Source organism: Medicago truncatula, chromosome 4 (assembly GCF_003473485.1).
Source record: "Medicago truncatula cultivar Jemalong A17 chromosome 4, MtrunA17r5.0-ANR, whole genome shotgun sequence".
Classification (NCBI taxonomy): domain Eukaryota; kingdom Viridiplantae; phylum Streptophyta; class Magnoliopsida; order Fabales; family Fabaceae; genus Medicago; species Medicago truncatula.
In genome coordinates, this window is record NC_053045.1 from 14,029,879 (window position 1) to 14,044,053 (window position 14,175).

The window sequence follows — 14,175 nt, forward strand, 5'->3', positions numbered from 1 at the left end:
CTAATTTATTAGTTTATATGTAGAATTGAATCTAAGTTTTATATGTATAATATTATTGCCTATGTTAGTGTTGTTATTCACATATGAAAGGAGAGGGTTGTGTTAAGCCTCAACAAACATAAAACTTGATCGAATCTCCTTGACATGAACCAAATACATAATAGTATGAATGCTATGTTATTTCCTAGAATCAACGTGCTTTATAGCTTAAGTACAATGTCAAATGAGTAAGGATTGTCACATCACTGTTTGGATGCAGTAAAAAAATAAGGAAGGGTCTCCAAATCATCATGAACGGGTGTGGCTAAAGAAGTTATTTCATGAGAATAGGATTATGTATGAAACATATAAAATAAGAACTTTTACATTAGAATCTATGGAAATAGTCGACGCTTAGTGGATGGGTGAAAAGACAAAAGAATTAGATAGTTCATGATTTAAGAATTGATACACTCGAAAATTTAGATCGATCAATGAGTTACTCATTACTTTGGATAAGCGATGAAAGAAAAATATTGTGGATGTACAAAGGATATGTGATTGGAGCATAGTCCAAAAATTTGTAGAAGAACAAGACATCTTTAATATTATTAGTGCTTACGCATCTTAGGTTGAGTTGGAATATGATTTAAATTAAAGTTTTTGGAGGATTTAAAAGACTTATTTCATTATATACCACAAGGAGAAAATATTTTCTTTTTAGGTTGAGGAGATTAATCAATAAGTAATAAAGTTAGAAAAAGGAGAAGGAGAATGAGAAGGAGAAAACAAGAACGTCAGTTTTTTATGTGTTATACCAATCCTTAGGTATCAAGGATGGAAAAAATCTATATATAATCTTGCTAAGGAATGAGAAAGAAACACAATAGATTTGGATCAAGTGAAGTGTATTGAAAGATAGAGAGGATAAAATTATTGTTCAGGAAATAGATATAAAGGATAGACGAAAGAAGTATTTTCGCAACTTATTTTAAAGAAGGTTATGGTAAAAAAGAAATTTGAGGTTATAAAGAATTGTGTGTTTTGTCAATGAGGTTATAAAGACTGGAGTGAGTTGTAGGTGATTTTGAAGGAGTTGAAGATTTTGTGCAATTAATTTACCAAAAAATTAAACTCGATTAAAAAATGCAAGACCATTTGAAGATTTATACTGAGCATGTATTTATATGATATTGGTTGGATAAAAAAATGCGTGAAAATAAAAAACATCCAAAAACTTATATTTTATATAAAAATTTAAGCAAATTAAAATTCAAAAACTAAAAAACTAGTTCATCGTAATGTTCAGAGTTTTGCGGGAGCCTACAATGGGTTAGACCATCACATTGGACTAAGAGAAACCCTACAAGTGAGATTGAGATCACATCTTCGCCTAAAATCTTAAGACTTTAGGTATATTTTTTATCTCGCGCATTTGTTACTCAATATATACTATTGCATCCAACGGAGAAGTTTAACTCACATGGAACATAAATATCTCTCCCTTAAATGTGAGATTTCAAAGAGGGATAAGTTCAAAGGCACAACATGGTAAAAAAAAAATGGGTTGATGGAGATTTCAAAGAGGGGTGTCTGTTTCATGCTTTCACGATAAGAGATAAAGTAAATAAAGGCAAGAAGATGACAAATGAATTTTAACTTGGGAGAAATGATAAGAGAAAAAAATAAGTAGTGTGTTTTATCAGTAAAAGTCATTAAAAAAATGCCACTAAATTTAAAATAGGTAATTATGCTACCAAAAATTAGACTTATTAAAAAATGTCAATTTAAAATATCTAATAAGCATGTATTTTGTCAACGCATCTATATTTTTCCATTGTAAGATCCCACAAAATACCAAAAGCGATTGAATTTAAAATGATAGAGAGGTTGAATAAATTTCTTTTTTTTTTGCATGATATCGAATGACATTGAAAACCCAATTTTTTAGATAAAAAATCAAACAAATAAACCCAGAAACTAACAAAGCAAATCATCATGAAGTTCATACTTCTGTGAGAGCGCCTACATCGGTTTGTATTATCACATTAGACTGAGAAAAATCACACAACTGAGATTCACATCACATCTTTTTTCAAATTCTTGAGGCATTATGTATATCAGTAATCTCACTTATATGTTGCTTACATCTATTGCCGCTTACAACGTGGAATTTTAACTCACACTTGACACGTTAGTAGAGCTGTCAAAATGGGTCAGGCTCATCAAGCTGGCCTTTCGGCCCTTTATTTTAGTGTGGGTCGGTCCGTAAAAAAGGCATTGAAAAAACAAACCTATCTTTTTGGGCCAGCCCATCAGGCCTGCATTTTAGACCGGTCGACCTGAGGTGGGCCGCTGGACTTGCGGGTCGACCCTTTTAAAAAAAAATAGTTTATAAATAGTTTTATTAGGTAAGACTGGATTATTTTATTATGTAATATTGAATTTTGTTGTCTTCAAGGTTCACTTTGTGAGTTATGATAAATACTCTACTTTTGCATTGATTCTTTTGTGCTATTTATCCTTATGGATGTTGTTTAATAGACATTTTATATATAATTTAACTAAGTTTACGAAGACATGTGATTTATTTGATGTATAATAATTTACGTAATATGTTTCTATTAAAAAAATATATGATATGCAACTTTATTGTTCATTCCATCGATTTTTTTCCAAAAACAAACAAAATAATACATTTTAATAGTGGGCTGGCCCATCGGGCCGTGTAGCCCACTATTAATTGGGATGGGCTCAATTTTTGTAGCCCATGAATCAAGTGGGCCGACCCACTCAGACCCATTTATATGAGCTGGCCCAACGGGGCGAGGCGGGCTAGGCCGGGCCGGCCCATTTGACAGCTCTACACATTAGCATCTCGCAATTAAGTGTCAGGATCTTTGTGTCCGTGATACCACCGTTGAAATTTCTAGAGGATCTCTGTGTCCGTGATACCACCGTTGAAATTTCTAGAGGAGCCTACACTGGTGTAGATCAACAATTTGGAGAAAGAACAACCATGCAAGTGAAAATGATACCACCACATCTTCATCCAAAACTTTAAGACTTGCATATAATTTTTTTTGTTAATTAACACTTGATACATCAAAATATCCAATCTCTCAAATATGACGAAATTCTAGCCCGTGTTTAGCACGGGTCCACACACTAGTAACTAAAAATTAACCACGTATTAATTTGTTGGATCTTGAATTCCTAATTCAATTTATCTAGAAAGTACATGTTATTTTTGTACAAAAAATGTTATTTTAGACACACCATATATTATATGCATTAATAGACCTTGCAAAAATACTAATCTTTTACGCATAGTTGAATGTGATATACTTTCCACAACTAATAATAATTTAATGTACTTTCTTAAAAAAAAATTATCCAGAACTAAGAATATAAAAATAAAATAACACTTATATATTATATATAGACATAAAAAATATTGTTTTAATTTGTTGATATTATTCAACATTATCACATTTAACTAATTTATGTTATTGAAAATAATAAATTAGTTTTCCCCTTTTTTTTTATTAAATTTTTCTTTGAGATTAGCGGTATAGGATGGGGGTTCTGCGGGGTGCCAACCTAGTTTGGATGCCGTTGCTTCCCCTTGATGCCTGTCCAATCTCCTAGCTTAACAAAAAAAAAAGTTATTGAAAATAATAATGAAGTAAATATAAAATTTACTAGAAAAATAATATTAAAGCTTTCAAACATTATACTCAAGTTTCTCTTCAACTTTAGTAGCATTATTTTTTTCCTTATAAAAATTATGAATATATTGAAAAGATGATTGATCAAAATACCCTGAAATCTTTTATTAATTATATACTTGATAGGATTCAAAAAAGTCAAATAACATATATATTAAAAATATAAAAAAAAATTGATTAAAGTATTCAAACAATCAACTTAAATTCTATTAACATATTATTATGCATGTTTATTAATATTTATTGATAATAATATTACTATATATAATAATTAATTTCTATTTTACCTCTTTTCAAAATCTCTTATATCTTTGACTAAGTTTAAAATAAAATATTAAAATTATTCTAAGAACCAAGCCTATAAATTCACTCATTTGAACACTTCGAAGATATCAATATCACTCTCCCACCTCTCTTTAGGCTATCTTGTCTTGCATTGAGACATGGCCAAAGTCATAGTCTTGGTGTTAGTCTTACTCCAATTGAGTTCGTTGGGAGTTTTTGCTATCGAGGTTGGTACTCACCACCACCATCATCCTTATCATCCACCTACCCCAACCCCTGCTCCTGTTCAACCACCATCTTCTTATGGTATTCATTCTCTTCGTCTAGATCATCACAAAAAACATCCTCCCCATCACCCATCTACCCCAAGAAAGGCCCCTGTTCAGCCACCGTCTCCATCTCCCATTCCATCAAACAATCTAGATAATCCACAAATTGAACGCCACAAACCTCATCCTCATCACCCACCTACCCCAACCCCTGCTCCTTTTCAATCAAAATCTTCTTCCGATATTCATTCTCTTTGTGTTGATCGTCGCAAAAAACATCGTCCCCATCACCCATCTAGCCCAAGAAAGACCCCTGTTCATCCACCGTCTCCATCTCCCATTCCATCAAACAATCTAGATAATCCACAAATTGAACGCCACAAACCTCATCCTCATCACCCACCTACCCCAACCCCTGCTTCTGTTCAACCAAAATCTTCTTCCGATATTCATTCTCTTCGTGTTGATCGTCACAAAAAACATCGTTCCCATCACCCATCTACCCCAAGAAAGGCCCCTGTTCATCCACCGTCTCCATCCCCCATTTCATCAAATAGTCTAGATAATCCACAAATTGAACGTCGTAGACGTCTTCCTCATCACCCACCAACCCCAACCCCTGCTCCTATTCAAACACCATCTTCATCCTTTCTTTAGAAGAAACTTTGTTGTGAATCAAATAATGAGTGATATTAATAAATTAATAATTATTGTAATTATCAAATTTAAATAAAATTATGCTTCTTGGTTTTTTTTTTCTTTTTCATTTATAGCCTTGGTATTTTTTCTTTTGATTTATTTAATGTTCTATTTGATTAAAATTAAGTTTATGTGTGGTATTTAACATTCCGTCAGAAGTATACATTACTTTTTCAAATATATGTTTGATCTTATAGAAATGTTTTATATTTGTTATTATAATTATACTTCTCCTTACATGTTTTTAAAAAATAATTCCTCCTTACAATCCATTAAATGAAGTAAAAAGTATAAATTTTAATACACAAGCTTTCTTAGACAGTAATTTTCACTAAAAAATATATTTTTAAACATAAAACACAAAAAAAGCTCAATAGATAATACATATTAGAAGAAATTGTTAACTTGAAAATAACATAATTTAGTTAAACTCACATAACATTTAAATGAAAATAATAAATTAGTCTTTTATATTAACTATCCTACCCTACCCTTACACCGTCTCTTCAACCTACCCCACCCTTACACCATCGCCCTTCCCATCCTTCCACCCTCACGTCCACCATACCACCTTGGTGCTGGTGATGCGATCTGTAACACTCATATTTCTATTAAAGCAATTAAACATGCGAATAATACATTTATTTAAGAAATAGAGGCTACGCCACATTCAAAATTCAAAAACCAATAAACATGTATATAAACCTCAACAGTTACAGTGGAATATAAACCAGAGTAATCCAAATATATACATATCATGAATCAATAAATTACATAACATAGATGCATCTCAAGAAATCCCAAACAAACGGGTAAACTCCAAACACAACAGAATCCAAAAATAAACTAATCTAGACCGACACAACAAGTCTAGATCAGAGCCGACTCAACACCGATATCGGAGAAAGCTCCCGATATCACCAAGCACTACTCCTGCACAACGTCTACCCATCTATACAGACAGGTAGGTGGTTAAAACCATTGGGGGTAAGTATTACATCAACATAATCCAAATAACAGTTATCATGAATATTTCAATTAACATCATGCATTTGATCAATAATAATCACACATTAATACTTACATCACACCTCAATATCTCACATCAATAATCATCAATCACATGAACAATTATCAATTCACAAATATTCATTCACAATCACCAATCACATATATCAATAAGACTCATGCCATGATATCCACCTATTGACACATATATGCATGTGGGACCAAATCATTTCAGGGTCGTCACCCATATCCAGATCTCTGACAGGTCGAAGCCCTATAACGAAATCAAACATCGTATCCAGATCTCAAAAGATCTCTGCCAGGCCGAAGCCCTATAACTAGATCTCAAAAGATCTCTGCCAGGACGAAGCCCCAAAACTAGACCTCAAAAGATCTCAGCTAGGCCGAAGCCCAATAATGAATAAATCATCATCTCAACTCGACTATGATGCATGGACATGTATAAGGACTCGATAATGCGACAACAATCCACAATTTCAACCTCAATATATAGGACGAAACCCAATTATATTGATTATCTCCACACATTGCATTATCAAGAAAACATGCCCACACACAATTAAATCATAGTATTCATCATCACAAATCAACATGATTATCAATAATCAACAATGTCATTCAACATCAACTATCACATATAGTTTCACCAATTCAACATTTCTTACATTCTAAGTAAGATAACATACACATCTCATGATAAATATCATATCCAAAATAATCATCCATTCATACATTTTCACTTAGTTATATAAACATAACCACCATAATTCTTAAGACAATTGGTTCGAGAAACATTTCCGACTAAAACTATACCAAATGGCCACCGACCAACATTGACGAACTCCAAGACAAAACGACATAGACAAGTTGAAAACCTTCAAACAATCTTAATCGACAATATATTCATGAAGTTAAGCCGTCTCCGGATCATTAACATTAACCCAAACACAACTTAAGTTCATACGAAAATCCTGTTTTCACAACCTTTCAGTTTCCCACCCGAAATATCACTTTCTACTTGATTAAGATGTTTGACCACTCTTGCAAGTATTACCTAAGTCTATATGAGCTGTAGGTTCAGCTTGCAAGCTTATTTAGTTTACAAAATTTGTTTTCGACAAAGTTTGGAATTCTCAAAATTTCACAAGTTAAGACTCAATTCAAGAATTTCAAGTATAGGCAAGCAATCATTATTCCAGTAGGTTTTGGAGGATCAACAGTAGTTAAACATGCTTAAAGAATCATTTAAGAAAGCTCGGATTGGCCCCCCAAAGACCCGAAACAAAAGATCAAAGTGGCTGACTGGTCGCTTTCTGGTCGCTGACTTTGTTCGCTTTCTGGTCGCTGACTGGTCGCTCACCAGTTCGCTTAAGCGACCACATGTTCGCTTAAGCGAACGAGTTCCAGTAGCTACCAGAAAACTTCGCTCACTAGCTCGCTTACAGTTCGCTCAGGCGAATTGAACCCAGAAAAAGTATGAATGTTCGCTTACCAGGTCGCTTAAGTGAACCTCTAAGTGAACCTTCATAGGTTTGCAGAAAAAGTTACGGTTTTGGACCCCTTTTCACCCCAAATTCCCAATTTTGATCCCTCATTGCCCAAATGCGTTTCCAGAACATGTTTATAGGTCAATATGACTAAGAAGACTCATAAAGACTCAATCAAACTTGAAAACACTTGACAATTGGACCAATTCACAAATTTCACCAAAACACCAACAACAATTCAAATTCTCATCCTCAATTCATGAATATGCATACCCAAGCAATGATTCATCAACCACAACATCAATTAACAGCCATAACATCAATTGAACAAGAATCATAACTCAATCTAACAACAACTTAGCAAAATTCACCAATTGAGCACAATTTTCACAACTTATCATTTGTTCCTATTTGAACATGTAATTTCACCAACAATCATACAATTATCATTAATTCATGCATACAAACATATCATCACAGTTGTAGCACGAATTTAACAACAATTATCCATTATGCAAAAATTCATACAACATTTGAAAATTTACAAAATGATGATGATTATGATGAAGACTAACCCCCTTACCTTAGATAAAGATTAATCCCAACTTAGGCTTCAATTTAGCTCCTAAGCTCACTCCAATTCTTGATTCTTCAAGTTCTCCTTCTCGACCCTTTTTCTTCTCTTCACCACTTTCTCTCTCTACCTCTCTCTATAAAATATCTTATGAAATGAATGAAGTGATATTTTCCTAAGACAACTCATTTGGCATACCCCTTAATGGGCTTAACCTAGTTTCTAGTGGGCTTAACCCATTTCTATTCAAACCAAAAATATTTCTACACTCCAAACGGTATCTTAACTAATAACGGTAAAATATCACTAAACGGTAAAATCTCAATTTACTCTAGTAACTTAATGAAATAACTATTCTCACTAATCACTAAAAGTAATTCCCCCAAAATTATAATTTTACCCGTTCTCACAAAATGACCAAAATACCCTTAAAACCAAAATGACTAAAATACCCTTAAAACCAAAATGACTAAAATACCCTTCTAACACGGAAACCCATGAAAATGCACCCAATGATGAATAATCACACACAAGCACATATAAACACATAATAAAAGTAATTAAAATAAATCTAGCTAAAAATCGGGTTGTTACAACTCTCCTCCCTAAAAAGAATTTTCGCCCTCGATAATTACTTGAAGGAAACAACTCCGGATACGAAACATTCATCCTACTCTCCGTTTCCCAAGTGGCACTCTCACAAGTTGGTCCAACCTAAATCACTTTGACCAAAACAATCTCCTTGCCACGCAAACGCTTCAACTCGCGATCCTCAATCCTAACCGGCCAAGTCTCAATGGTCAAATTATCCCTTACTTCCACATCATCCACTTGTATCACATGAGACGCATCATGCACATACTTCCTCAACTGAGACACATGAAACACATTATGAAGATTCGACAAAGACGGTGGTAACGCAATCCGATACGCTACAACCCCAACCTTCTCAATAACATCAAACGGTCCAACAAAACGAGGAGTCAACTTCCTACACTTCAAAGCAAGACCAACACCGATCACATGATTCACCCTCAAAAATACATGATCACCAACTTGAAACTCAATATCTTTTCTCCTCTTATCATGATAACTCTTCTGTCTACTCTGAGACGCCTTCATCTTCTCTTGAATCATCTTAACCTTTTCCGTAGTTTCTTGCACAACTTCCGGTCCTAACAAAGCACTTTCTCCGGATTCAAACCAACACAACGGTGTTCTACACCTCCTACCATACAAAGCCTCAAACGGAGCCATCCTAATACTAGAATGAAAACTGTTGTTGTAAGTAAACTCAATCAACGGTAAACATTTGTCCCAACTGACACCTTGCTCTAACACACAAGCTCTCAACAAATCCTCCAAACTCTGAATAGTCCTCTCCGTCTGCCCATCGGTCTGAGGATGGTAAGTAGAACTCAACCTCAACTTAGTTCCCAAAGCAGCTTGCAAACTCTCCCAGAACTTAGAAGTAAACCTCAGATCCCGATCCGACACAATACTAGAAGGAATATCATTCAATATAACAATCTGCTCAATGTAGATCTCAGCCAACTTCGCCACAAACATACCAGTCTTAATAGGAACAAAATGTGTTGACTTCGTCAACCGATCAACAATCACCCAAATGGAATCAAAACTCTTATTAGTCTTAGGCAACGTCCCAACAAAGTCCATAGAAATACAATCCCACTTCCACTCTGGCACAAACAACGGTTGCATCAAACCCGACGGTCTCTGATGTTCAATCTTCGATTTCTGACAAACCAAACAAGCATAAACAAACTCAACAATCTCCTTCTTCATTCTAGGCCACCAAAACAACCTCTTCAAATCTTGATACATCTTAGTTGCTCCTGAATGCATACTCAAACTACTTCTATGACCTTCGTCCAAAATCTGCCTCTTAAGCTCAAGAACATCTGGCACACAAACTCGATCACGAAATATCAAAACGTCATTCTCATCCAATCTAAAGTCTCCACCCTTACCTTGATTAACCAACACTATTCGATCCACAAGTTCCAAATCTTCCTTCTGACCCTTCTTGATCCCTTCCAAAATATTGCTTGTCAACTTCAACATACCCAACCTCACACCATCTGGTGTCAACTTACTAACCAAACTCAAGTCTCGAAACTACTCAACCAATTCCAACTCTTTAACCATCAAAGCAGACATATGCAAAGTCTTTCTACTCAAAGCATCAGCAACAACATTAGCCTTCCCGGAATGATAAATGATTCTTTCAAAAAAAAATGATAAATGATAAATGATAAAATGAATGGTGGGGGTTCTCTTTAATCAAAATCAATCATTAAAGGAAGTTGAATTGATTGTTGTAAAATATTGATATATGAATTACTCCCTCTGTTCCTTTATATGTGTCGCTTTTGCCCAATTTACTACAACCAAGGCAGGGCATAACTAGCTCTCTTTTTCCCTTTCTACCCTTAATACTATCATTAGTGTAACTTTTACTTGGTACTCCACGTTCAACAGAGATGTTACTCCAAATGCATTGCTTTTATCAATAAAAGTAATCACGTACTCCATTTTTTTTCCTTTTTTTTCATTCTTCTTTTGTTTCTGAATTTTTAAAAGGAGTAACAAATAAACCTTGCCTCCAACTTAATTTTTGGTTTGAACTTCCCTCCAACTTTTTTAATCAAAATTTATCCCTCCCACCAAAACAAAAGTAAAACCACCAATAGTTGAAGTATATATATGGCAGTTTGCAGATTTTATAACTCATCAAATATGGCATCAAACATTAGTAGATTTTCATTATGTGATATAGATTTAATTGTTGAATTTACACCTTTGCCAGATCTTAATTTTGATGCAGAAGAAATCTTTTCTCATGTAGAGGCTGAAGAGTTCAACAATGATATTAGTATTGTATTTGTTCATTTATGTGCATTTAGCTTTGTCACCTTTGTTACACTACTAAAGTTTTCTTATTCTTCATTTTTCTTTAACGTGTATGAGTACTAAGACAAAGTCTTTAGTCATGACTTCTTCCTTATTATTTGTTCATTTATTGTCCAAATCATGGAGTATTCTCTTTAGCTTATTTGTTCATGTACGTGTACTATGGAGTTATTTTCTTTAGTTCAACGATCCTTCCACTGTTTTTTCTTCATTGTATTGTACAATGAACCTTCCACCTTTTTTTCTTCATTGCCGTTCAAAGCAATTTCTTGTTTCATGGATATTTCCTTTTTCATGTTCATACGTTGGGTTTTTTTTTTCTTGGAATAACATAAGCATGGTTAGTGTCCTGTACATATTTAAAGTGAAATAGTTGTGGAGCTCTATGTATTGAAACAATGAAGAGTGGGTTTATTGCATTTATTAGCAGAAAGAATTTTTGTAGCCTCGGTAAAAATGTGTCTGATAGAGTAGAGGAATTGGATTAGGCTAAATAATACTATGCAATTAATGTGTCAGATTTAGTAATTGAGAGGTTAAGGGTATAATTGATATATTACAGTCTTAAACTCTAAAAGTGACACTTAAATATAAACAATTTTTTTTAGCAGATGTGACACTTAAAAAGGAACGGAGGAAGTATCTCTAAACAATAATCAACATGTATAAATATAGGCATCAATAAAATATTTTATTTTTTGAGAAAAAAAAAATATAGGTAAAAGAGAGAACAATAAACTTATATGTTCTTAAAATTGCGGTGATTTGACATCGATAACGGTGAAGTAAACAAACAAAAAATCATGACCTGCAAAATAGTAAGCCGTTATATAACATGAGGCGTGACAAAGTCACTCTCCTTAAAGATTTATCCACCTCATAAGCGCATATCCTTCTTAGGATACAATATGTTCTTCCCTGATATGAATCACATCAGTGGTGACAGAACAGCTTGAATCTATCTCAAAGATGATGTAACCCAAAAATTCAATATTTAGGAGGAGAGAATTCTTATTTTTTGTTTATGTTGCTGCTCATCAAAGGCTATGAAAAGAAAAAGCTTAACATCTGCTTGTTGCTTGTTACGTAAAAACAATTTTTCCAAGCAAGTAATAGCCTTTTTAATCCCAAAATAAAGCCTTAATAATAGCTATATAAAGAGATATCAATGGAAAGACAGTTACAATTTGGAATTAATAATATGTTACAAAACCAAGTCAAACAATAGAATTAATAATAATATGATAAAAAAATTCTATTAAAATATTTTTCGATATATTTCAATTGAAAATATGGGACATAAAATATTTGAAACTTTTGAAATATAATCAAAATTTACAACATTTGTGAATAAAGCTATGTTTTTTTGACATAAACACTTCAAAGAATTCAATTTCTGGTTCAAATTCATGGAAGAATGATCATGGCTACGGTCGGCAATCGACAAACGTTGTAGAGGTAACAAACAGCGAGTGTAAGACATGAACACATTCAAAGACTTTCTTCCTTTGGTATGGTAATCTACATCTCTTTCTTACAGTCTCTGATATAAATTTTGATAATTATAATTAGCATGTATTTTGATGTTTATAACAATTTGTGTAACTAATACTTTCAATTTAGTGTTTTAATATAATGAAAACCAGCATGTATTTTGATGTTTTTAAACTATAGTTTATCTATTTTTCTTCTGACATGCTTTCTACATGGATACATATTGTATTTTTCCGTATGGCATTGGTTTCTTGATTGATGAAACACTGAAATTGTTTTGTTTGGAGTTTTAGTCAAGTTTGTCTTTTGTGTTTGGTTATAAGTTGTGGTGGTTCCTATTTTATTTTCATTATATGAGAACACCAATTTAAAGTTTTTTTAGACAGATGTGGATGATTTAAATATTAAAGTGATGTATTTTGCTATATTTATAATAATATCCTAGACATGTGCAAGATCCATGGATTTATTTGATTATTTTGCTGAGTGCACAAGTGCCATAAATAATGAATAACATGTAAGTTGAAGGATTTTATAGTCGGTAGGACCTGTACGTCGCATGGGTCGAAACTCTAGTGTGTGTATATATATATATATATATATATATTAAGATTGTAACCAGTGTTTCTCATTCTTTTTATGGTTATAACGTCTAGGACATTTTTTAAATTTTTAGTATTGAATTTTTATTTTGATTGATAAATTTAGATGTTTTATGAGTATCAAAGCTCCAAATCAAGTAACAATGAAATAAAAATACTTTTCTTCTATCGTATTCTCTCTTCTCCTCTTATTGAATCAATATATGATAAAAATATATTCAGTCTCATTTTAAATTTATTTTTTTGGGTAGTCAATCACATTTTAATTATCATTTTAAGGTTTTTTTTTATATGTATCAAAATAAACATCACTTTTTTTTGAGGTATCACTTAAAAATCTCAATATTACAACATTTTTTTTTTTCACACTTCACATTTACTCCCTCCGTCCCAAATTATATGACGTTTTAGGCTTTTCACACATATTAAGAAATGTAATTAATATTGTGTGGGAAAGAGATATTATGAGTTGTTTTACAAAATTGTCCTTAATAAATGATATGGAAAAATAAATGAAAGAAGAGATAGTAATAAATAGTTAAGGATATAATAGGAAAAGTAACATTAATATTTCATTGGTATTGTAAAGCGACGTATAATTTGAGACAAATATTTTTTCTAAAGTGAAAGTAACAAGGTGTTTTCTTGTAAAAAGAAAGAAAGAAACAAGGTGTTTAGTAAATTTATACTAATTTTATTTTCAAATCAATTGAACTATCAACGGCACACAATTCTCTCTCATATCTAACTGAGAAATGATATTTATATAATCATTTTGTGATAATTTTTTGACAACTTTCTATTTCAAACTCATATTATATCTTTATTCTCTCTCTTCCTTTTTCCCTCTCCAATATTTTTTTTACCGAAAAAAGAACTAGTCACAAAAGTTATTTAATGGTTGTTAAAATAAGATTTTTTTTTTTTTTTTTTTAAGGACTTGAAATAAGATTTAGATTCGCTCCAAAACGGTCATTGAGCTTAATTCAGTGCATAATACTACCCATCAGCCGTTTGCCGCATAGTCAACACCACTTGGTCGTCGGGTTTTCCTTTCCCTCTCCTCTCCTCTCCTCTCCTGCACCGCATAGC

At 32.8% G+C, this 14,175-nt stretch overlaps 1 protein-coding gene across 1 annotated transcript; it reads left to right on the forward strand.

Annotated features, from left to right (window-relative positions):
• The first annotated feature begins 4,153 nt into the window (after nucleotides 1-4,153).
• LOC25491894 (extensin) lies at nucleotides 4,154-4,921 on the forward strand. The gene has a single exon (XM_013599938.1). It carries the CDS (start codon nucleotides 4,154-4,156, stop codon nucleotides 4,919-4,921), a length of 768 nt encoding a protein of 255 aa, XP_013455392.1.
• The last annotated feature ends 9,254 nt before the right edge of the window (nucleotides 4,922-14,175 follow it).